Source organism: Castor canadensis, chromosome 5, assembly GCF_047511655.1.
Source record: "Castor canadensis chromosome 5, mCasCan1.hap1v2, whole genome shotgun sequence".
Lineage (NCBI taxonomy): Eukaryota > Metazoa > Chordata > Mammalia > Rodentia > Castoridae > Castor > Castor canadensis.
The window spans coordinates 96,631,970-96,656,640 of record NC_133390.1 but is presented as its reverse complement, the minus strand read 5'-3'; the positions used below and the strand labels follow the sequence as shown (position 1 = coordinate 96,656,640).

Sequence of the window (24,671 nt, the reverse complement as noted above, 5' to 3'; positions counted from 1 at the left end):
GTCTGTAAGTGTGTGAATATGTGTGAGTTTGTGCATGTGGGGTGTAACAGTGCATGGCAGTTTGAAATTGTTGGACAGATCCAAGCCTTAAGATAAAAGGTACACTTCCTCTGCCTGATGACACCCATAGTCATACACAGCCATCAAAGTCTGACAATGCTGGCGACACTGTGTCATTCACCACTTGTGAGAATGTGGCTGAGGCCTGCTTCAACGTAAGTTCCATACCTTTACTAAGCATCTAGTAAGCCAGTAAGGGAGCAGAGTCTGTCTTGGTATATTCATGACTTCTAAACCCCCACATTCAGCTTGGTCACTGCTGAGGGCTTGGGCCGTCACTGGCCTCCTTTCCCCATCAATATACTAATTTTGTAAGTGTCAGAAATGTGCCTCTTCTGTACTCCCACCCTAAAGTAGAAATACTCTCCTTCTTACTCTGTCTCATGCCCTGAGGGTGGGGGCACTGGCTAGTGTCAGTTCCATGGACTCTGGAGGTGAGAAAGAAAGTGAGAATGGAAGTGAGTATTCCTTCTCTCCCTGTCTCTCATTTCTCTTTCTCTCTTTCTTCCTCTTTTTTCCTTTTTTTTTTCTCTTATTTTGAGACAGGAAGGAAAGAAAGGAGGGAGGGAGGGAAAGTGGGAGGGAGGAAGGGACAGCCTGAAGAAGGGAGGGAGGGAGGGAAAGAGGAGGGAGGGAAGGAGAAAAGGAAGAAGGGGAAAAGGAAGGGAGGGAGGGAAAGAAAGGGCATTCCTACAGAATGGGAAGCAGAATGAAAGAGAGACTACTAGACAGATACTAGCTCTGTGAGACTGCTCAGATTACTACCTGATCTGAACTTCAGTTTCTTCATGTGCTTAACAGAGTATCTATGAGGATAGCAATGACTCCTCCCTCCTGAAGCTGCTGTGAGGATTCGCTGAGATGATGTACACACAGGCATGAGATATTTAGGAGCAGAATGGGAGAATTTGTACCCAGACTCATGCAACCCCTGCATGTCCTCTCCCAGCCTATCTAGTTGGCCACAATGTGAAAAGAAGGAGAGAAATATTGCGGTAAGTGCTTTGTAAAATCCATCCCCCCTATGTCTCTTATCTCCCACCTTGAGGCCTAGCATTTGGTTCACTCCTCAGCCTCCAGATGTCTACCCTAGTTCCATGTCTTCTACCTGCTGTTCCCAGTCCTCACCCCTAGCACAAGGACTTCAGAGCTCTGTTGTCTGACCTTCCTCAGAAAGCCTGGGCTGTTCACACACAGTAACTGCCATAGCTGCTTCAGTATAACTGTGCACCAGAGCCCTGGCCCCACTTCTAGGGCAGCCCTGGAGCAACTGTGTTCAAGTTCATTTTCCATAGAAACAGCATCACGGGTAAAGTCTTAGCTCTACTTGGAGGCCACTCAAAGTTCTACACTGGAGTTTATTTCCCTTTCTAGTGGACAAGCTGAGCACCAAACAATGAACTTTATAAACGTGCTAAAAACAGCCTCTCCCTACCTGGGAGTTCCCCTAGTACATCTTTAAACAATGATGATATATACTGGGCATCTTAGTTTACAGAGTATTTTTAATATCTGAGCTGTCTTTTCAGACTGGTAAAAGGCAAATATGTAAAAATTTCATTTTACAAAGAAGGAAGCAGCTGGAGAAGAAACTGATTTTATTTGATCTAAAAGTACAATTAGTTAATTACATTGGGCAAAATGATCTGTGATCCAATGCAGAGTTTTTGCCAGAGATCCTGCTTAAGCAGCTTCCATACACCAATACATTTTTATAATTTGTCATCTATTGACTGTGAACTGAGAAACCATCTCCTTCAGTTTCTCAAAGTTATCTTTTTTCCTCATCTTTCCCCTTTCTTCATCTCTGTGCATATACCAAAATAAGTATACACTTAATTCCAGAGATCAACAAAGTAGAAAGAATATGAATATAAAACATCAGTTTGTCCTCTTGTCTTCTGAGTGAAAGTGAAAATCACACATGTCTTTTATTACTGTGAAACCTTGAACACATTGCCCTGTCTGTGCCTCAGTTTCCACAAAATAAGGTGAAAAGGTCAGACTAGAGGAGGAGGCTGTCTGGGGTACAGGAGTGGACTCGAAATCAGGACCTGCCATTTGCCACTGTGCAGGCCTATGAAATTGTGGAAAATTACTTACACACTCTGGGCCCCAACAGGATGTGCATGAGCAGAATGGGGGAGATTTTAAAAACTCTTTCTCCTCCGAGATTTAACCTGCCTTTGAAACCACTTACCTTTCTAATGAGTTGCCGTACTTGCCGTCTGACCTGCCAGCAAGGGTTGTTCAGAGCCTCTTCATCACTGGGGTCCCAGGAAATGTCATCTTTCTCTAAGAAGCAAGCAATGCCACTTTTGGAGTACTTGTCCTGCATCTGGGTACGGACAAGAGAATTATGCATGAGAGTGTTTGGTATTTACCCATCTGGAAGTCAAAACAAAACTGATGACAAATTCAGAGATATCTTGGCACCTTGGGTAAGTTCCTGCTTTAAATAAAAGTAGACATGCTGTCCTTTACTGCTTGACTAGAAGTAAGCAGTTAAGTTTGATGGAAAGGACTAGGTGTGGGTCAGGTATCCTGACGTAAGGTAACTTTCCTGCCCCTGTCACTAAACAGGTGTGTTCCCCTTGCTTGTCTTCTTCTGCATTTTGAGAAGGTTCCTGTGGCAATGTCTGAGGTCCCTTCCAGCTCTGATGAGTGTGGAAACTCCCTAGATACAAATTAGGCAATGGAGTCAGTTTAAATAGAGATCCTTAATACCAACTAGCCAAACCCTTTGCTGTAGGGGTAGAGTTCGTTTCTTCATCAGACTGGCAGCTGAGTAGATTCTAGTTTTTGACTGCTTTCTCCTCATCTGGATGGCAGCATCTGGCCATGTTGCCACTAAAAATTCGCATGGTGCCTCATTTGTCATGCTACCTAGGAACTTACTGCAGAGACTTCAGAAACACCATTTGAAAATGTTTGCTCCTGGTTGAAAGTAAACGTGTACTAGCCAACAAGTCCTCACCCTTGTCAACAAATCCTTGCTTAATGGTTTAAACACACACACATTTAGATACCCTGAACAATCCAGAATAGTCAGGATGTTATTAAATTAAGAAAAAAAATGAGTAAGTCCCCACAGGACAGGTTTTTGTTTTTGTTTTTCTTTTCTTTCTCATTTGCTTTTGTTTTCCTAACACCTGGGATTTAGGACATTCTATTGAACAGGAAGATTAGCTTCCTCCTTGCCAAAAAAAATCTGTTAAAGTGCCTTTATCTGGGGAAATAAATGGGAAAATAATAATTTTTATGTGTTATTTGCACTTAGGGTACTCTCAAGCTTGAAGGAGGGATCATATTTAATCACAATCAATTATTTCCTATGGAAAAAGATCTCATTTTGAATAAAAGCAACCTCATGTTTATGAGAGGTTCTGAGCAGAGTCACGCTGGCCATAGCAGAAGGAAGCATGCCTGTGGTCAGGAAGCTGAGGAGGAGATTTCAAGTTCCAGGTCAGCCTGTGCTACATAGAAAGACCCTGTGCCCCAACCCCCCAAGAAATAGAAGGAAGAAGAGGAGGAAGAGCAGAAGGAGAAAGAGAAGGACGAGGACGAAGAGGAGGAGGAGGAGAAGAAGAAGAAGAAAAGGAGGATCAGGCAGTGATGGCAGCTAGCAGCAACTTATGACCTGAGGTGGTGTTTGACAGGTGGAAGTAGAACTCTAGCAGCAACAGGCAGCCCAGACTAGTACCAACTGCTGACTAGTGGCTATGATATCCTGGCAATTTTCAGAAGGTAGAAGGGGGAATCTTGAAAATTGAGTAAGGTTCTGGTTATACAAGTGTGAGAGGCTGACAAACCAATGTAATTCTATCGTAACTCAAAAGTTAATGAAGCTGTGAACATGGCTCAGTGATACAGTAAGGTAGCAGTTAGTCATCATTGATGGGTGAGACAAGACAGATAGATGAAGAGACAGGGAAATTTTATTATTTTAATAAATATAAAAGGGTCAGACTCAGACATTGGAACTAGGAAGTAGAAATTGAAAAGGTAGAGCAGCTAGCCCCACCTCCTGCTGAGGCAGATAGGAATTAGGGAAAGTTTGAGACTTTTCAAACTGTGTAGCTTACTTTAGAGAATCTCAGGTTAGACTCCCATCCTCAGAGCCCGGAGAACTCCTTTTCAATTGCAAATCCTTTGTTAAACTAGAAAGAGTGCAAATTTCCTCCTGAATGAACTTAGCATACCTGAAAATTAGCTAAGTGTAAGCGAAAGTACACCCAGATTCTCCCCACAGCTTGAAAGCTATTGGAGACAGCCTCTGTCTCTGCTTCTATCTTGGAAGTAGCCCACCATGACTGCTTTGGAACTTTTCCCCTAACCTTTAATAAACTTTTGGGTTAGTGGAGTGGCTCAAGGGTTAGAGCATCTGACTAGTAAGTATGAAGCTGAGAATTCAAAGCCCAGTACCACAAAATAAATAAATAAATAAATAAATAAACAAAAAAACCAAACACTTTTATCATCACCCTCACTACCTCTACATACCCTGCATGGATGGCATGCATGTAGGATATAAGAATCTGGATTTTCTGTTTGTCAGTGACATTGTCAGTGACAACATTTGGCAAAGTTGAGCCAGAAGTTCTTCAGACCCTATATTTTAAAAGTGTCATTTTTAACATTTGTTTTCTTTACCTTCTTTCTCATTCTTTTTTTCCATGTTAAATGCCATCAGTGGACTTGGAAAATTGAGATTCAGTTGTCCTCTTGCAACTCTGATTGTGCTGCACTCTGCTGGCAGGAAAGGCACCTTGTACCACATTGGCATATGGGTCTGTCCTAAGACCCCAAAATTGCATGTCCCAGCTGTGTGAGTTAGGCTGTGGTGTCCACTGACACTTCTTGAGGAAAACCAAGGTGAAGCAAAGGCTTTGACCTCTCTCAAACACGCCTCACTTCCCTCCTTCCACTGCCTCTTGCTGTGAGAGAGAGCCATGCCTCCAGATGGCCTGCAGACATCTGGGAAATGCTTATGCTCATTCTCTCTCTCTCTCTCTCTTTCTCCCTCTCTGTAAAGCTACAGCAGCCCATGCAGCCTCCCTTTTGATGGTTCCCTCCCTCCCAGAAAGGCTTCTCATGCAGCAATGGAGAAACAGCTCCCTCCCTCCAGACCTCAGAGGCAGGACAGACAAACCAAGAAGCAGAGGCTGTACTTACAAACCAGCCTCTTCCCCCATCTCTTAGCTGTTCTTCAGGCAATTCCCCTTCAGCTGCCAGGCACCTCTCCAAGCCAAAGACCTATCCCGCCTTAATTTGCCCTGGGCATTCATTGGCAGTCTGGACTCTGAATCCAGCCCAAACCTCCTTATACAGGGACAGAGACATGACTGCTAGAGGAATGTCATACAGAAGGAAGGCTACATGTAGCTAAGCCAATTCTAAAGACAAGATGTCTGGATACAGAAAACTTCCTTACAGATCCAAACTGAAGACACTCTCTAGGATTGTTGGGAGTTCCAAAACCTCCAGGAAAATCCCCTTTACCTCTTTCTCAGTCTCTAGGGGGAAAGTTTGTAGCCTGACTGCCAGAGATAGAAAGATGACCTGAGGTGCCTTAATGTCTACCTTATATGGACAGTAACATCTGTCTGTCAGTGGGAGATGTCTTTTATTCCTATAACAGATTTCTATGTGAAGCTTGTATGTTGCATATAACATGGCTGTATATTTCATGTAAAACCCTTCTGGAGAGATCATATAGTCACAGGAAATGCTGCTGCCATGATGGAACCACCATACCTTTTTCAGGTGGTCCTACCCTGTGACAGTCATTTTTACAATTGTATAAGGATGACAGCCACATGGTCAGTGCCATCTTGCCATTCCCTAGGGATGGTAGACACGTGGTCGATCCTCTCTTGTCTTTAAATCAACCTGTGGTTGGAGTACTCTAAATTAATATAGTTTTCTTTCCTCCAGGTATTCAAAGAAAGGGCAAACACCCTGTAGAAGACTGGCAAGTAGACTTTGCTCACATGCTGAAGACCAAGGGAACACAATTTCTCCTGGTATGGATAGACACACTTGCTAACTGGGTGGAAGCTTTCCCTTGTAGAACTGAGAGAGCTTCTGAAGTAGCACGAATTTTAGTCTCTGAGATCATTCCTAGATTTAGACTTCCTAGGAGTCTATAGAGTGACAATAGTCTCTTCTTCAAAACTGCTATTACTCAGGGAGTCTCCAAGGCGCTAAGAATCCAATATCACTTATATTGTGTCTGGAGATCACAGTCCTCAGGAAAAGTAGAAAAGGTTAATGACCTTCTTAACACACATCTTCGGAGACTTGGGAGACACACCTATCCTGGCCCACTCTATTCCCCATTGCCTTATTATGGGCCTGAGTCTTTATGAGTTGTTATACGAATACCCATTCCTTAACAACAACCTTTTATTAGACAAAGATTCCTCTGACCAAATATGGGATATAATGTCACCAAGAAAAATCCAACAAACCTTACAGAATTTACTAAAGGCCCACCCGAGACAGTGAAGGTGCCCCATATTACACTCTATGGATGTGGTATTGGTTACCTCTCTCCCATCTCTCTTCCCTTCTTCAGGTCCCACCTGGGACAGACCTTAAACTGTGATCCCATCCACCTCAGTGGCTATAAAAGGGATGGGAATAGACTCCTGGATTCACCACTTGAGAGTCAAACAATGGAATGAAGGAGAGGAATCCTTAAAATCAAGATGCAGAGAAGGAGAAGAACCCTGACTCCTATACCTGTGAGCCACTAGAAGATCTTAAATTTCTGTTTAAACCAAAGACACCTCTCCATCTCAAGATAAGTAATGACTATAAGTTTATACTGGTTACTGGCCTCCTTAGGATCCTTCTATCTCTGGTCCTCAGGGTAGGAGTATATTCTGTAAGCCCTCTTGAGTGGACAATTACAGAAAAACTCCTTCTTTGCCTTTCTATTTTCTTCGTTCTAGCTGTTTGGGAGGGGGGCTATTCTTCATCTAAAAAGATTCTGCCCCTATGAGCTCTCTATATACATTTTTCCAGAGAATATCTGCGGTGTGCCTCTCAAAATCAAACAGCTATGCCAGACCCTCCCCAATGCTTGGAATTTATAATGGACCTTTGGGTTCATGGAGACCCAGTGAACTTCATGCCACCCCATATGTATTTATACCTGGATCCCAGTCACTACAGTGTTTCCCCACCAGCAGACATGAATATATTTCCCCTCTTTTATCTAGCGCTCTCTCCATTCTCCTTTCCGTTGGAAGGGTCCAATTCAGGATTTTCTCACCCCACATCCATGTTTTGGAGCTATGAAGACTGCACACAGATTATCACAACATGCAAAATCATCATATGCTTCTAAATGTAGGCTGTGGGCTCTTCCCCTCATGGTTCTGGAAAGGTATACCCTGCTACTCCCCATGAGAGGGTCCCCTCTAAAGCTGAATTGTCTTTATTTATTACTGGGGACCTTCTGCAAATCAGCTCCCTATTGAAGTTTTATACTACCTCAGCAGACTAAATGAGCCTTTTATGGGAAGCTCCCCCTATCTTATGCCCTCTACTTAGTTCTGTAGAACTCATAAGTCAAGCTCTGACCTGTATCAAGACTGTACATCCCTCTGGAACTCAGGTGGGAACCTTACCTAATAATCTTGACAATGTGACTATAACTATTAAAGATAATTATCAAAAATTCTTCACCCACACCACCAGTCCTCTAGCTAAGTGAGGTTTTCCTTTACTCTAGATATTACTCTCCACTCGCGGACTCACGGAACTGCTCGGCTCTGTCTAGGTTGCTTTTCAGGATGCAATTCAACTGCTGTTATCTCCCAAATGCAAGGACATATGCATATGAGGATCCACCTCATATGCGATTCAACTGCTGTTATCTCCCAAATGCAAGGACATATGCATATGAGGATCCACCTCATATGCGATTCAACTGCTGTTATCTCCCAAATGCAAGGACATATGCATATGAGGATCCACCTCAGGGTACTTTTCCTCCTTTCCCTAGATCCTTTGGGTAGATTAAAGGAGAGCCATGCTTTTCTGGGAAAATGGAACTGCTTCCCCTATTCATCCTCAGACTCCATGCTTAGCCCCCTTGGCTACCACCACACTGTCAGCTGAATTCTAAATCCTGGGAAGCTCCACAGGATATCAGTCTTTCTTTGGCAAAGAACTCATTTCTTTCTGTATATATATTCCTGCATATAACGAAAAGGGCTATACTTTGTACGTGGAAAAGAAAAACTTATCTGTCTACCTTCCAACTGGGCAGGGACAGGCACTCTTGCATATCTATATCCTGCCATCTCCATAGGTACAGGAGAAACTCAGATGCTCCTCCCTATGTATGAACTTGTACAATCTTACAGAAGGAAATGGGCCATTCAACTCATACCAGTCCTATCAGACTTAGGCATCACTTTAGGAATAGGGAACGGAATGGGAGGGATTATCTCCTTTTCCCTGGTCCACAAAAATCTGTCACTTGAGATGACTGATGCCTCAGATACCTTAGCCCAAACTCATCAACATACAGAAATAAGATAACTCCTTAACAGCAAAAGTTTTGCAAAACAGAAGGGCCTTACATATGCTTACTGCTATCCAAGGGGAAACCTGTACTATGCTTAGGGAAAACTGCTGTTTTAGGGTTAATAAATCAGGACCAGTTCAAACTAACACTCAGAAACTAACCCACCAGGCCTCTCAACTTCAGGAATGAGCCACCTGAGGATGACTTTCATGAGAAAATATCTTTTCTACTTCCTTTCCTGGACCCTCTATGGGCCTACTTACAATCCTTCTGTTAGGTCCATGCGTCTTTAACCTATTTGTTAAGTTTATTTCTTCTCGCCTAAAATCTGTGAAACTTCAATTGATATTGGAAATGGAACCAGAGACTCATTACCCTTCAGAAGGAGGGACTGAAATAAGGTTAGGAGGTAGAATAAACACAGGCAGTTAGAGCACAGCACCCACAGAACATTCAAGTTCTGGTGCAAAACAACAGCTGTGGAAGTTGCGTGATAGGAAACCCTTTCCTTAATATAGAAGAACATGACAGACATGACCAGGCCTTCCAGGAAATTCATGTGAACACATGGTGCATAATTAAAAGCCTCACTGGGCCAGGAATGCATGGACAGCACAAGTGCACAACTAACTGGCCTGTCGGGCCACCTGGATTGTTGTTGGCCAATAATGGGGGTTAACTTAGAAGTTCCTCCACTACAGCAATATAAACATCTAGAGAAAGACCAACCCGTGGCAACCCACCCCTGAGACACACACACCCAACTCTGGAGGCTCTACTCTGCTATTTTTCTATCTCAATAAACTCTCCCACTCTACTGACTCTCATTGATCGTGAAGTTTATTCTTCAGCTTTGTGAGACAAAAACCCAGAATACCGACCCTCATTCTAGCTAAACACCTAAGCCAGCAGGGCTGAGCAGAGGCTTTCGGTCCTATACAAATCTCCCATTTCAGAGGGACAATGTTCCTATTAGGTAAAGTCTGTAGTCCATTGTCAGCTCCGAAGCAGATAATGAAGACAGTACCATCCCCCTTCAACAATCCCACAAAAGAATATTTTCAGAATATTGTCCCTCCCACATCCAAGTTAAGGATGCTATAAAAATGTCTTAAGACAAAAATCTTTTCTCTCTGCCTCCACCTCATATCCGGCCCATTATGGCCTTTTGTAACTTCTTCCCCTCTTATCTAAAGTCAAGTCCATTGTTTCCTACACTAGGTCCATGTGTTCTGCTTGAATTCTTCCTCACCAGAGCACAAGAACTAAAATCTTCTGATCTGAATTCTCAGAGACTACAACACTACCATAAATCTGTATGAGACCATATATGACACCATAGATATTTTTATGACATTCACTGTAGAAAATTTATAAAGTGTAGAAAAATAAAAAGGAAGGTGCCCATATCCTACCATCTAGATACCATAATTGTCAACATTCTGCTGTTTGTCTTTCCAGATATTGTAAGAAGTGTTTAATCTGCTTTTGCTGAAAAGCACTGACTCCATACTTGGGCCCACAAATTAACTAAAAGCAGGAGAAAAGCATGGCATCTCTCCTTCATTTTGTATCTTTCTTTGCTCTAAGCCATTCTCTCTGTAGTCACTTTGCAATCACCTTGGAGTTCAGGAAAGACAGAACTTATCTTCTACACAAGAGACCTAGACTACCCTTAACAGCAGAGCCTCCTTAGAACAGACCACCTGCCAGATGACAATGTCTCTGGATAACACCTGAACCTCTTCCAGAATAAAGACTGAGATAATGACTAGCCTGACCACATCTGTGATTGAGACTGTTTATGCATATCTTACCTCTCTCCCTTTGCTTTCAGTTCTTTATCTATTTAAATGGATAGCTCATGTCTGTACCCTGAAGATAGCTGAAGATGGACTGAGTGCTTACTTACTTTGCCTCTTCCTGTGATGTGGCCTATGTGCTGGACTGTGTAATAAACCTCCTTTTTCTGCCCTTCACCATGTCTCTTTATTTGGCATATATAAGATGCCACTGAAAGGGGATAGAATGGCAGGCAGCTATGGAAAGGGGTATAGCATTTCAAGACAGGTTTAGAGTAAATTTTATACCTCAGGTTAGGCCACTTTTGATTGGTTATTTCCATTTTTGTGGACCTTTCTCACTGGTCGTCTCTTCCTGGAATCATGGTTTGAATATCTTATGCTCTGGAACATCTCTGTGCCATCTGGGTCCCCTGGGGGCTGTATCCGCCCTCTTCCCCCATTCCTTCTGTTCCTTAGTATCCTTTTGTCTGCCATATTTCCTTAAAATGGGGGGCCTTCTCCACATGGAGGAAGATTCTTGCTTTATTTACAAGTAATTATGAAAATTATGGCTACCATTGAATGGCCTGTAAAGAAAACTTTGTTGTAAGGTCTTTGTTTAGAAGGAAAATTTCTAAGGGAAAAAATCAACATAAATATAATCATACTTTTAGTAAGAGATTGGCACACTCCTATGTTTATTCACATGGAGCCAGCATAGTCTCATCTTTGTTAACTCTGCAGCATAAACAGAGTGAGGCTGTTTCTCGATACACAAGTGGTTCCAGTAATTTGCACACATTACAAGTTGGCCTGATTTTAAGACTGAACTGATCCTCTGCTGCGCTGACTAATGTAATTGTCTGTGTACATAATCAAGTTTTGTATTTTTCTTCTACTTAAAAAAAAAGGAAATTTCAAATAACATCTCCCCACTTATGCATGTGTCTTGGCTGACTACTAGAAAGGGAGGAGAATTAACAGACACCCCACAATTCTTATATGCTAGAGACTTGGGTAACTATTGCTGTTTCATCATCATAACAATCCCAGAAAGTCAGTATAATTACACTGTCTTATAGCTGCACAAACTAGGCTCGAGAAAGTTAAGTGATTTTTCCAAGATTGCAAAGCTAGCAAATGATAAAGCCCAATTTTGAACCCAGGTATTCAGTAGTTGCTTATTAAATTGTTATTGAAAGGTCATTTGAAGACGTCATCCTCTTAGTTAGATTTCCTAAGCAATGGGGCTTGGAGTTGGGGGTCCAAAGTCCCTTCCAACTATCAATACTATGCAATTTGTGATTAGTCAAAAATACACATAAGGAGTCTCCTTGTCTGTGTGGAGTTTGAAAAAGCATGTTTAACAGAGATGATATTTTCCAGAAACAGACCCTAGTTCTACTTTGGCTTGTGGAAACTTGTAGACTGTACTGTAAGAATTGCAGGGAGGATGGGTTAAGAAAGGCTCAGTTATGTGTACTGAACCTTCACAAGAAGCCGGTAGGCCAGCAAACGTGAAGTATGAACTCTGAAGTCTGCATCTTTCTGAGAAAGTTTCCAAACAAGGAAATGACCTGTCATTGTGGCATCACAGATGGAGAAGAAGAAGAACGGGACCCTTCTCCATAAAGCCTCACAAGTGCTCCTATATGCTATTTGTGCTTTGCCGAAGATGATGTCAGAAAGGGCTGGGGATGTAGCAGGAGGCTTGTCTAGCATGTGCAAGGCCCTGGGTTCCATGCCAGCACTACACGCGTGTACCAAATGATTGCCAGAGACTAATGCTTGGGCAGCAGAAAAAGTCAGTGGTGTCATCCAAAATCTCTGCGTCACCAAAGGAGTCTACCCTGCTGATATCAAGTGCCCCACCAAGGACTGGTCAGCCTTAGCCTAGACAACTTGAGACAGCATGAAGCACAGTCACCATGGATACCCTCGTCTCAGAACCAAGGACTTCTGGAGCTGAAGAACAGTACCCAGTGTGAAATGCTCCAGAAGCATGGAAGTGAAAACAGCACTTGTATACTCCCCTCCCCCAGCACCCACATGTTGGTCAGCTAGAGAATGATCTCAGCCCACTAAATACTGCAGGAAATTCATACTTTGAGCTGAAAAGGAAGGAGGGGGAGAGACACATAACATTAATCATCATTAATCATTCTTAAAATAACCTCAGCACACAACCTGTCGCACAGTCAGTCACCAGCAATGTCAAGGTCTGCAGAAGAAACTGCCAAGCACCATCATGCAAGAAACATGTGAGGATGAGGCGGGTAGTTGAGGCTCCCTCTCTGGGTGTTATTTGTTCAGAAATCAATATTTATGCATAAAAATATTGAAGCTGAAGTTTTGTACTCCAGGCCAAATCTCCTGGGATTCCACACTCCAGGTCCGGTGTTTTCTCCTACTCCCTGTCTCAGTAAATTCTATTACCAACCCAAGGCTTCCAAATCCATGACGATCCATTTTCAAAGGAAAATCATTCAGCAATTGAGATAACTAAATCCATACTCCACAAAGCATACAAACTGAATTTTTCTAGCAGATATTAACACTCTATGGCTTTTGCACAATTTATATTTTTCTGAGACCCTTGCATTTCCTAGCTAGCTAGTATGCAGCTTTGACGTTTCAGGACTCTATGGGCGCCTTGCTGTGGAAGGTAGAACATTACTCACGCTGAACCCTGAACCCTGAACCCTGGCTGCTAGCTTCTACTGTGCCTCCAAATCCTTGCCTGAGCTTGAGCGACACATTTTTCTGTGGATTTCTAGATTCCTCACCTATGAAATAGCAATGGGGCTTGGAGTTGGGGGTCCAAAGTCCCTTCCAACTCTCAATACTATGCAATTTGTGCTTAGTCAAAAATACACATAAGGAGCAAAAAGCTGAGTTGGTTTATTTTCAGCAATTTTGCATTCGTAGTTTCAAATAGTTGAGAAATACGTAACTTAAACTGACACTAACTCTTTTTCTCTGCATTCATACCTTCATTGGTGCCTGTACTATCCCAGGGGCATAGAGTGTCAATTCTATTTTCAGTTATTTCCCCATGAGCAGTGGAATACTGAGCCCATCTGATAACTTTATTGTTATAAACTTTATAAACAGCATGCCTGTGTCCAAGGAAAAGGCACAAAGCCAGGACTTTGTGTTCTCACTTCTTGTCAACACAGAAATCTAAAACTGAAACAATATTTCAAAGACCTGGTTTACCTCTTCCCAGCCCTCAGTCTCAGAGGAACATGAAACCTGACATTCCAAACCTTGGTTCTGATTTTAGACCAAATGTACATTATCCCACCTGCTGGCTTCTGAAAGTCTGACTTGTCTATGTGAAGACTTTTCATCTACTTATTTAAAATATTTTAAAGAAAGTAGTGAGAGAAAGTGGCAGGCAAGAAGTCTGAGGGCAAGAAAGTAGGACATAAAGAACATTAGTGCAACCTAAAGCTGGTGGCTCACGCCTGTGGGTCCAGGCCAGCTAGGGCAAAAAAGTTCTGAGACCCCATCTCAACCAACACCTAGGCATGGTGGTACATACCATGTGAGGATCCTAATCCAGCCTAGCCTAGGCAAAAAGAGAGAACCTACCTGCAAAATAGCCAGAGCAAAAAGAGCTGGAAGTTTGGCTCGAGCAGTAGAGCACCTGTCTTGCAAGTGTGAAGCCCTGAGTTCAAACCCCAGTACTGCCAAAAAAACAAAACAAAAAAAACATTAGCCCAAGCCTGAAGTTTCTGCCATGTGTGTCTAGAGTCCACACCTGGCGCTCAGACCAATAATGCTCACTGGTTTCCAGCTTGACTCGGGTACAGGCCTGACTCTGCTCTTGCTGCCTTGTAGTAGTGATGTCCACTCAGCAAGTGTTTACAGACCGCATGTGTGGGAGCCAGATGCTGGATGGCAGAGGTGCAGTGAGCAGACGCAGCTGTCCTCAACCTCAGGCATTCGTGAGGCAAGAGCTATAAATCATTTAGCAAAAACGCATTCACGAAGGCCAGCAATTGCTAGTATTGTAAAATACTGATAACTGTAAGAAAAAAATCTAAATTCCTCAGGAATGTTGCTGCCTGCGTGTGCTAGGAGCTGTGGACTCAGTTCTATAGCTGCACTTGATCCCACAGGCTTTGGAACTTACAGTTTCAGGAAGTCCTTGGTATTGTGTGCATTAGCAGTTGTCCACAGGAAAGCTTTCCAGAAGGAGCAAGCCAAGAGGTAAAAGAGAGACAGAGAAGCTGACAGTTGCTGAGACTGCCTTAGACTGACCTGCTTCAGCTGGTGGGTGAAGTACAAGTAAGTCACAGCCCCGGAGAAGGACTGCAGGGCCACCTGCAGGAGCACGGTGAAGACCAGAATCAACCTGCAGGTCTGTCCAGGGCTGGGGCGCCCTGGGGGCTGCGTGTAGGACATGGTCCTCTCTGGTCTGACTGCCCATGTCACTCTGGCAGGTTACTGTGGAGCCCACAGCAGGGGGGCGGAGTCCTCTTTGGTTTCTCTTTCCCTCTCAACGAGGAAATGACCAGCACCACACACACATACACACAGCAAACCAAACCAAACCTAGCACCCAGCGAGTGAGCATGCCAGGGAAGTCCATCAGCATACCGTCCCCAGAGGTGTTATTCAATATCTGTGTCAAGGGTGAGGAGATAAATACGCCCTTAAAAACCATTCACACGGATAGGACTGTGAGGCGATTAAGTCAAACATTTCCCTTGCCAACCTGCGTGGCCTTCTGGGTCCTACGCATGTGCTGCTCCCAGCAAAAATGCCAACTCCTAAGCACTGCCTAGGATTTGAGTAGCTGCGGTTTGGGTAGAAGAATTCACCCAATCAGAGTAGGAGAAAGCCAAGATTTATTAGAACTTCATGAAAAACGGATCGAATGGCAGGTGGCTATGCAAAGTGCATAACGCAGAGATAGGGTTAGGAATAGGTTTCACGCCTCTGGTCAGGCCACTTTTGATTGGCTGGCTCCCTGGGCCCTCCCTTCTGATTGGTTGTCTCTTTCTGCGACTATGGTTTGAATTTCTAGTGCGCATGGAAACCTCTCTGCAAGCTTGGCTTTCACTTCCGCGTTCCATCTGGGCCACTCCAGCAGCCAGATCCACCCTACCTTCCATCTGTTCTTGCTTTTGTTTTCTTAAAAGGAGGGCCTCCTCCGCAGGCACCATGTGGCATCTGTCAGGCCAGCAGCCTGTCACTAGGAACAGACAGTGGATCTGACTGCAGCCTGAGATCACTCCAGTCTGGAGACACTGGCTGCACCAAAAAAGCCTCCCTTGGCATTTACCCAAAGGTGGGACTATGACCCCCACCCATCAGTTCAGCAGTCTGGCCCCCATCATTTGTTAGGAAGCTGTTGTAGTGTTCAGAAATATTTTTACATTTTGCTTTTTGCAGTTTTTCAATGGCTGAAATCAAAAGAAGAATAATGTTTGTGATGTGTAAAAATGATATCAGTCCAAATAGCTTTGCTCATTTGCTCACCTATTGGTTATGGCTATTTGGCAATATGGAGAACTTAGCATTGCAGCAATGGCAAATCTTAGCAGCAGCGAGAGAGATAGCTTGTGGCACTTCTGGTCACTTCTTTCTACTGCACTGTACATCTTGGTAGTGCAATGATCACTTGATTTGCTTTTGCCCACAAAACTGAAAATATTTAACACCTGGAAGAGTTTGCCAATCCTGGCTTGGCAGCTTCATTGGGTTCTTGCACCCTCTTATGGAAGAAAGTGAGTTCTTCCAAAATCATGTGGGCAGTTTACATAATATCAACAGTTTGGAAAAAAAGAGACACCATTTCTCATATTCATGGTTGACAAGTCATTAATTTTGTTGATGAAAAGCCATTTTCTAACCTTCATTATGCTAATCATAGTTAGCATGGACAGATACAGAAATCGTGATGGCTCTCCCTGTGGAAGCTAAACCCTGGAATTAGAACGCACAGACCACCTGTGGGTGTCAGTACCTTGTGAGGACAACTGGATTTAGGGGGTAATTTAAACTGACACACATACCACCTATGTGTGGTCACATGTCAGTGATTCTCAACCCCAACCATACTTTGGAATCCTGTGGTAGCCTTTCAAAACATCAGTGCCTGGGTTCTACCCCTCACTTGTTAAATCAGAAACTCTGGGAGCAGGACACAGGTACTGTATTTTATCCAAAGTTCCCTAGCTAAATCAATTGGGATGGCCATTGCCAATGAATGGATACATGAAATGTGGTCTATATACACAGTGAGGCATTATTCAACTATAAAAATGAATGAAATCCTGGCTTTTATGACAACATGGGTGGAACTGGAGGCCTGAATGGTTAAGTGAACTAAGCCAGGCATGGAAAGGAAAATGCCATGTATTCTTACTCCATATGTAGAAACTAAAAATGCTGATTGCATAGAAGTAGAGAGTACAAGAATGGTCACTGGAGCAGAAGGGGAGGAGGGGTGAAGGGAGCTTAGATAATGGGTAAGAAAATACAATTAGAAAGGAGGAATAAGTTGTAATGTTTTGTAGCACAGTATGGTGATTATAGCTAGTGATAATTTATGGCACATTTCAAAGTAGCTGGTAGAGAAGATTTTGACTGTTCCCATCACAAAGAAATGAAAAAATGTTTGAGATCATGAATATGGTAATTACCAGTTTGATTGTTATACATTGTGTACATTTAGCATTACAATGTTAATCTATTTCATTTCTCTGTCTATTCCCAGGTCCTGGAGTCTTAGCCAGAGAACTACTGTTCCACTCTGGGTTGCAAACTGCCTATAGCAACAATATTTAAAGAAGAGCTCTTTACAGTTTGTAGAGTATTTTTTATTCATTTATTTAGTGTGCCAAATGAATATGCTGTGCTCAGGTACTATGAGAAATATGAACATTTTCCTTTTGTCTATAATTAACCTGTATATTCTCACAAGGGCTTCATATTAAGAAGCAGGGTTGGGCTACATATAATCCTAGCTACTCAGAAGGAAGAGCTAGGAGGATCTTGGTTTGAAGTCAGGATGGGCAAAAGTTATTGAAATCCTATCTCAAAAAAGCCATGTGTGGTGGTGCATACTTGTAATCCCAGTTAATTGGGAAGCAGAGGGAAGAGAATCACAGTTCAAGGCTGGCCTGGGCAAAATCATTACATCTCACCTAAATAAGTAAAACAGAATAAGGCCTGGCTGTAGTGGCAGAACACTTGCCTAGCAAGCACGAGGCCCTATGTTCTATCACCAGTACTGCCAAAAAGGAAAGGGAAGAAGAAGAAGAAGCTGTGAATGATCTCTATTCAATTCTTTTTTTGTTTTTTTAAATCATACTAGGGATTGAACCCAGGGCCTCACCATTTGAGCCACAGCCCTTGTTCTTTCTCTCTCTCTCTCTTTCTCTCCCTTCCTTCCCTTCCTTCCTTCCTCCCTCCATCCCCCTCATTCCTCACTCTCTTTCTTTCTTTCTCTTTCTTTCTTTCTTTTTCTTTATTAAGTCTTGCTAAGCTTGACTGACCTCGAACTCAAGATCCTGAGTAGACGCCTTTGTTTAATTCTTAGTCCAGTAACTCTCAATTGCAACAAACATGAAAATCAACGGGAAGGCTGTTAAAAGGTATTGCTGCCTGGGCTCAGCCCACATCTATTGAGTCTGTATCTGACCCTCTTTTATGCCCACAAGGCCCAAAGACAGCATGAGATAAAGGTTGTTTCAAGTTGGTGATTGGGAAGGAGAGGGGCTAGCTTTTTGTCACTGTGACCAAATCTCTGAGAAAATCAACTTAAGGGAGGAAAGATTTATTTTGGCTAATGTTTTCAGAGATTTCAGCCCATAGTCACTTGGTTCCAATTTTTCTGGGCCCATAGTAAGGTAAAACATCCCATAGGCAGCATGTGACAGAGGAAAGTTGCACATCTCAGGGTGGCGGGTGAGCAGAGACCAAGAGGGACCAGGAGCAAGGTATGCCGCCAGAGACCTACTTCCTCCAACTAGACCCACCTTCTATGCTCCTCATTCAGCTATGAATTCATCAATGGGTTAATCAGTTGATAAAGTCAATGCCCTCATGATCCAGTAACCTCTCACTAGTGCCACCAGGGGACTTGGATATGGTTCAGTGGTAGAGCACTTGCCTAGTAAGTACAAGGCCCTGTGTTCAATCCTCAACATCAGGAGGAAAAAGAAGAAAGGAAGGAAGGGACGGAAGAAGGGAGGGAGGGAGGGATAGAGGGAGAGAGACAGAGAGAGACAGAGACAGAGACAGAGAGAGAGAGAGAGAAAGAAAGGAAAAAGAAAGGAAGGAAGGAAGGAAAAGAAAGATAGAAAAAGAAAGGAAGGAAGGAAGGAAGAGAGAGAGAGAAAGAAAGAAAGAAAAAAGAAAGAGATTGGTATCTAAATGTATGTTTGTGGGCTACAGTTGTGGCTATGGTGGCAGAGAGCCTACCTAGCAAGCCTAAAGCCCTAAGTTCAAGTTGCAGTACCTCCCACCCCCAAATAATAATAATAATAATTTCTCCAGCTGAGGACCAATGTTTCAACACATGAGCCGTGGGGGACATTTCACATCCAAACCACAAGGACCAATTACAGATCCTTCTCTATCCCATGAACCCCTTTTCTCTACTCAACCCCACTTTATCTCCTCTCTTTCGTTCTCTCCTTTTTACAATTCCCTCAGCCAAAGAAGAGTGGGATTGTCTTTCATTTTCCTGACACCTTCTCGTTCAACCAGAGATCCAGCTTCAAGGCCTGGCTGCCATCAGCAGATGGGTTATTTCTAAATTATAAGAAAATTTCTATGACTTGAAACTTCCATATATGGCTTTCCTTATATGACTGTGAGGTGGAGGAAAAGGATGAGTGTGGGAGTGGATAATAGAAAGTAGCAGTACTCTCTTGTAGCAACGAAACTTCTGTACAACCACAACTCTATTTCCTTTTTTTGGGAAGGGGTGGGTACTAGGGTTTGAACTCAGGGCCTTCACCTTGAGCCACTCCACCAGCCCTATTTTTGTGAAGGGTTTTTCAAGATAGGGTCTCGCAGAACTATTTGCCTGGGTTGGCTTGGAACCAGGATCCTTCTGATCTATGTCTCCTGAGTAGCTAGGATTACAGGCGTGAGACACTGGTGCCTGGCACAACCCTATTTTCAATGTAGAATCTAAATACCAATTCCTTCTTTCTCTTTGCAAACATTTGAAACAAGTTCTAATCTCTCTCCCACTACACACCCACACTAATATAATATGTGTTAGGTCTCAATTTGACATCATTTATGCCACTTTAAATTCTGTTTGCCCATAAACTTGTTTGACTCCAGTAGAGATGGACTCCCCAAGGGAAACTCCTCTTTCCTAACACTTGTGCCAGAACACAAGACCCAGTTCCTTGACTACCCTTAGCAACAGACAATGGAAAAGCCACAATGAAAACATTCCCCCACCCCTTACCAGGTCCTTCCTTTCCATAAAACCCCCAGTCTATAAGTGGCAGTGGACTCTACCTCTCTTGCTGGAGACTCATCCACAGGTCTTTTCTTAAATAAACTCATGCTGACAGTGAAACAACTCTTTGTCTATCTCTCTGTGCTTTTCAGTTTACCAATATGCCCTTGGGGAAGGATGGAGAGGTAGGAAGTAGTCAACATATTAACAAAGGCAAAGGAGAAAAATCCACTGATGTTTTCAAAAATATTGATCCCACCACGTTCAGTGCAACTATCTCTCTGTTACAGACTAGGGAAGCCAGAAAGTTCCCTCGTCCTTTCCCTGTCCAGAATCACATCGTAATTACCCTAGATTGAGGTCTCAGCCCCATAGTGCTCAGCTAGTAGGGACCATATGCTAACCAAGCTATATATAGTCTCTATATTTTGTTTATCATTTTGTGACCAATTCTAGACCCATTAAAGCAGAGTTTCTGGTAGCAGGAATGGGAATCTGCATTTTCAGCTAATATTCCAAGAAATTCTTTGGAGCCTGTGTTAGTTACTCCCATCACTATGACAACATGCCTGAGGTAAACATCTTATAAGGAAGAAAGGTAGCCAGGTGTGGTGGCTCATGCCTTCAATCCTTGGGAGGATGGAGATTGGGAAGATCCAGGTTTGAGGCCAGTCCGAAAAAGTAGTGAGGCTCAATCTCAACCAATAAGCTCAGTGTGGTGGTACACACCTGTCATCCCAGCTATAAGGAAAGTGTAAGTAGGAAGATCAAGGTCCAGAACAGACAGAGCATAAAGGCGAGTCTCTACTATTAAAATAATGAAAGCGAAAAGGGCTGGGAATGTGGCATAAGCAGTAGAGCACAAATGCAGAGCCCTGAGTTTAACTCCCACTTAACACCAAAAAGAAGAAAAACAAAAAGAGAAAGGGTTTATTTTGGCTCACAGTTTCAGAGGCTTCAGGTTATAGCTGCTTGGCCCCATTGCCTTTGGACCTGTAACAAGGCAGACCACCATGGTGGGAGCACAGGGCAGAAGAGAAGGCTCACCTTATGCCAGTCAGGAGGCAGAGAAAGGTTGGGGAGGGGTCAATGTTCTCAATATCTCTTCAGGGGCACACCTCCAATGACCTACTTCCTTCCACTAAGTTCCACCTCCTGAAGGGTCTACCACCTCCAATCGTGCCCACAGTCTTTAACATGAGAATCTTTGGGGTTGCATTTCAAAGTACAGCAGGATCTAAATTTTGGACATTGGTTTTGAGTGAGTCCCCATATTGCCCTGAGTTCAGTCAGGTGGCCCCATGGTCACCAGTGAACCTCACTTCCCACCCTGCCTTTCCAGCTGTAAGTGAACCAACTATGTTTACGTTTAAGGCTAAAAAGAGTTTCACAAATGGGAGTGCATATTAAATAATAATTATATAACTTAGCATATATAAGAGGAAAGAAAATTGAAGGACTGTTATCTAGATTTATATGGAAATGACATTGCAAGTTCTGTTTGAGGTCCTTTATGAATGGGGGGTTCAAGACTGACACTGTCCTGACCCTCATGGCCCTCAGGCTAACCCCAGTCACCGGCCTGGGAAGGAAGACTCCTGTTCTTCCGTGTTTGGGGAAACCTGAAGAACCCTGAACTGGATGTGAATAAGATCATGACGTTCTCTCCTTAAAAATCTCCAAAAACCTTCCTCTCAACCTCAAATAAAATATCAAGCCCAAACAAGGTCCACAAGGCCTATCTGTACCACAATCTCATGCAATGCCTGTGTGTGTCACAGGCCTCTGGCTTCCTCAGCCCCAACCCTGTTATCACCCCAGGCCAGAACCCTTATGGTCTGGTAGGTAACTTCCTAGAGAACTATAGGAAAGCCTCACTTCTAATTTAATTAGAACCAGTAATTGGTTAGTCAAGAAAGGTGATTAAAATCTGAGTCATAATATATATATATATATTTATATATATACATATACTTTAATCATTTTTGTTTTAATAGAACAATGCCTAACATAGATCTAAGTCAGCACTTCAGTTTCTTTAGAATAAGAACTTTAAAAAATATATTTTTCTGGATGTGATGAGTCACACCTATAATCTTAGCACTCAGGTGGCTGAGGAAGGAGGAGCTCAGGTTGAGAGTTCCAGGTTAGCCTGGGCCACAGAGAAAGACCAATCTTAAAAAACAAAACCAAACAAACAAAAAGAATATTTTGAAGCCACCTGATTGCAAAATTCCTTCAGGCTTATGATCTACTTTAATTTTTTAGCTCTTCTGTAACTTTTAAAGCCAGGAGAATTCACCTGTCAGCCTGTATGTAGTGCAGAAGCAGAGGAGAGCTGAGGTTAACACTGTAAGTCAATTTAGAGGAAATAGTATAGGAAATTTTCAGTACTTATTTATTTAAATATTTATTTATAAATGTATAGGTAGTTTATAAATAACTACCCCATTTATACGAATGTAAGTTGCATGAGAGTGGTGACTTTGCCACGTTTTGGGGCCAGTTCCTAGCACAAAGCCTGGCACAGTGTGCATGCTATATATGTTGATTGGATGAATGAGCACTTAAAATCTCCAGAACCTTCTGGCTCTTTCCCTGGCATGCAGCAGTGTCACCTGCAGAATGGTCACAAATGTGGGGTTTTTAAGTCCTCCTTCCAAAGCCTAGAAAGAAATCTCTTAATTGCTTCCTAAGTGCCTGAAATCCCTTAAGTAAATGACAAATCTTTCATTCTGTGACTCAGATGCTATTTCAAATGTAAATGTTGAAATAACTTTAATTAATCAGAGTACAGGACTGGGGTCAGATTGTTTTTCCTGATCAGACCAGGAAGCAAAGGAGACAAAGGAAAGAGTTTTTAGTCCTCAAAGAGAGATGCAGTAAAATGTTTCCAGGAATGCAGGGCTGGGGATTTCTGTGAAAGCTCTGTATTTCCAGCCCTTTATTTTGCTATGGGTCAGTCTTGTTTACCTTTAAACAGAGGAGAGAAGCAGAAGCTGTTGCTATCACTAGTGCCCTGGGAAGATTTGAAAAGATTTTTTAAAAATTTTCTTTCTATGTAAGGATTTAATAATCAGAGCTATAATTTCCAAAGCATTTGTGAATAAAGGACCAATGATTAAGAGGACTCATCTGCAAAAGTTCACCATTTTCATTCTGGAAATTCAGTTTTCCCAAAATCTATGAGATTTGTAGCCTGAATTAGTAGCCATTACAGTGGTAGAATGTGGATGAATGGGCACACATAGCCAAATATATCCAATTTTATATCTAGTATGACAGGAAAAAGGAGTAAATGATTTGAGGAATACAAAAAGCTTTTGGCCCCAATAAGATGTGGGTAAAATAGGTAAGATTCAGAGGCAAGCATATGAAAGTCCTAGTTGTTCTGCCATTTGCAGCTGTGCAACCTTCACTAAGTCATTGACCTTTCATTGCCTTAGTTCCCTTATCAATCAAACAACAGGGCTCATCGTGGGTGGTGTCTTTAAGATGCCTAACAGTCCAATTATTTTATGATTCTACTCTTGCCTAATCATGCAAAGGAAATAGAGATCCATTTCTTTACCTGAAGATATTGTGTCCAAGACCTCTTCTGACAAGGCTTCAAAAGTTATAAAAACAATTATATCATCATCAGCCATAAATAATACTTTGTTTAGATGGTGGCATAGGGATGGAGTATAAGTTGATGTGTATATTTTATTATTTCTCCCAATTCTTTACCCCTCTCTCTACTTATACTCTTTGTCATGTGGTTTTGCAGTTCATCTCATAGTATATTTCTCAGGATATATTTCTCCACTTTGCTGATGAACTTGGTCATGTGATTTGTCCATTGAGATATCAGTGGACCTAACATGGGAAGAATTGAATTAAAATTGTGTACTTGATCTTGCCAAATCTTAATTTCTATGAGAACACAACCTGGGTATTCTAAGGAGGGTGAGAGATAGGTAGAACTGAGCTTAACCCAAGCTACATTTTGGAGCCCAGGTCAACCAGACACAGCCTAGATTAACTCATTCTCAAGCAACCCAAAGATCACAAGAACAAATAATGGTTCTTTTAATCTCCTGAGTTATTGGCTTCTCACCATTATTGTGGAAATAGGTAAATTAGAGACCCACATACTGGGTCTATATACTGCATATAATACTTTGACCTACAGTTAACAGACAACTTAAGATGGTTTCAACAAAACTTCAATTGGTGTTTCAGTGTTGAGCAACTGAGGCCAAACTCAGATAAATGGGAACAAAAAAAAAAGCAGTTTATCAAAAGGAGTCAATTCTTGGTAAGGACTGAAGTTGCTGGAAACAGAGCTGTCAAGCCTAGGTACAGCACCAAAATCTATCCACATCGTGATTCTGGTAGCAATAACTGGTACCACAGGATACATATGTCACAACTGCACCACAGCTACTTCCTAACCTAGACATTAGATGTTCTTACTAGAACCAGTCATACTGCTGTTTCTGGAAATGAACCAAAACCTTCAGAGCAGAATCTGGTGTCTGTTTCTATTTCATGATTCATAAACCTTCATCATTCATCACTAGCTTCTCTTTCACATGTGTGTTTTTTTTTTCTAGGCAGAGCCTAGATCATGTCACACCCTAGGTTCTAGAGAAATAGAAAGTGAGTATCTGACTTTTTTTTTTTTTTTTTTGCTTCTCTGTTGAGAAGTGGGCCGTGTCTTATAAGGTGGGAAATCTCATATAGAAAGGAAGTTACATGCAGGCTAAAAAACACAAAGTTTAAATGCTCACTTCAACTAGCAAGGGAAGTTAATAGCTCATAAATTGGTAGATCTGGACATAGGACTTGTTTTATC

At 42.5% G+C, this 24,671-nt stretch overlaps 1 protein-coding gene across 5 annotated transcripts in view; it reads right to left on the bottom strand.

Annotated features, from left to right (window-relative positions):
- Tnfsf10 (TNF superfamily member 10) overlaps positions 1–14,953 on the bottom strand; it is a 34,109-nt gene extending 19,156 nt beyond the window's left edge. The window contains exons 1-3 of one of the 5 annotated variants that reach the window (XM_074073766.1): positions 14,659–14,953; positions 13,987–14,081; positions 2,261–2,398 (exon numbers count right to left, since the gene is read on the bottom strand). In XM_074073766.1, the coding sequence (XP_073929867.1) occupies positions 2,261–2,398; positions 13,987–14,081; positions 14,659–14,827 (402 nt within the window). In that variant the 5' untranslated portion in view covers positions 14,828–14,953. Of the gene's footprint in view, positions 1–2,260; positions 2,399–4,713; positions 4,810–13,986; positions 14,082–14,658 lie in introns of those variants that run through there. The other 4 variants (XM_074073765.1, XM_074073768.1, XM_074073770.1 and 1 more) reach the window with 4 other exon arrangements.
- Positions 14,954–24,671: the final 9,718 nt, after the last annotated feature.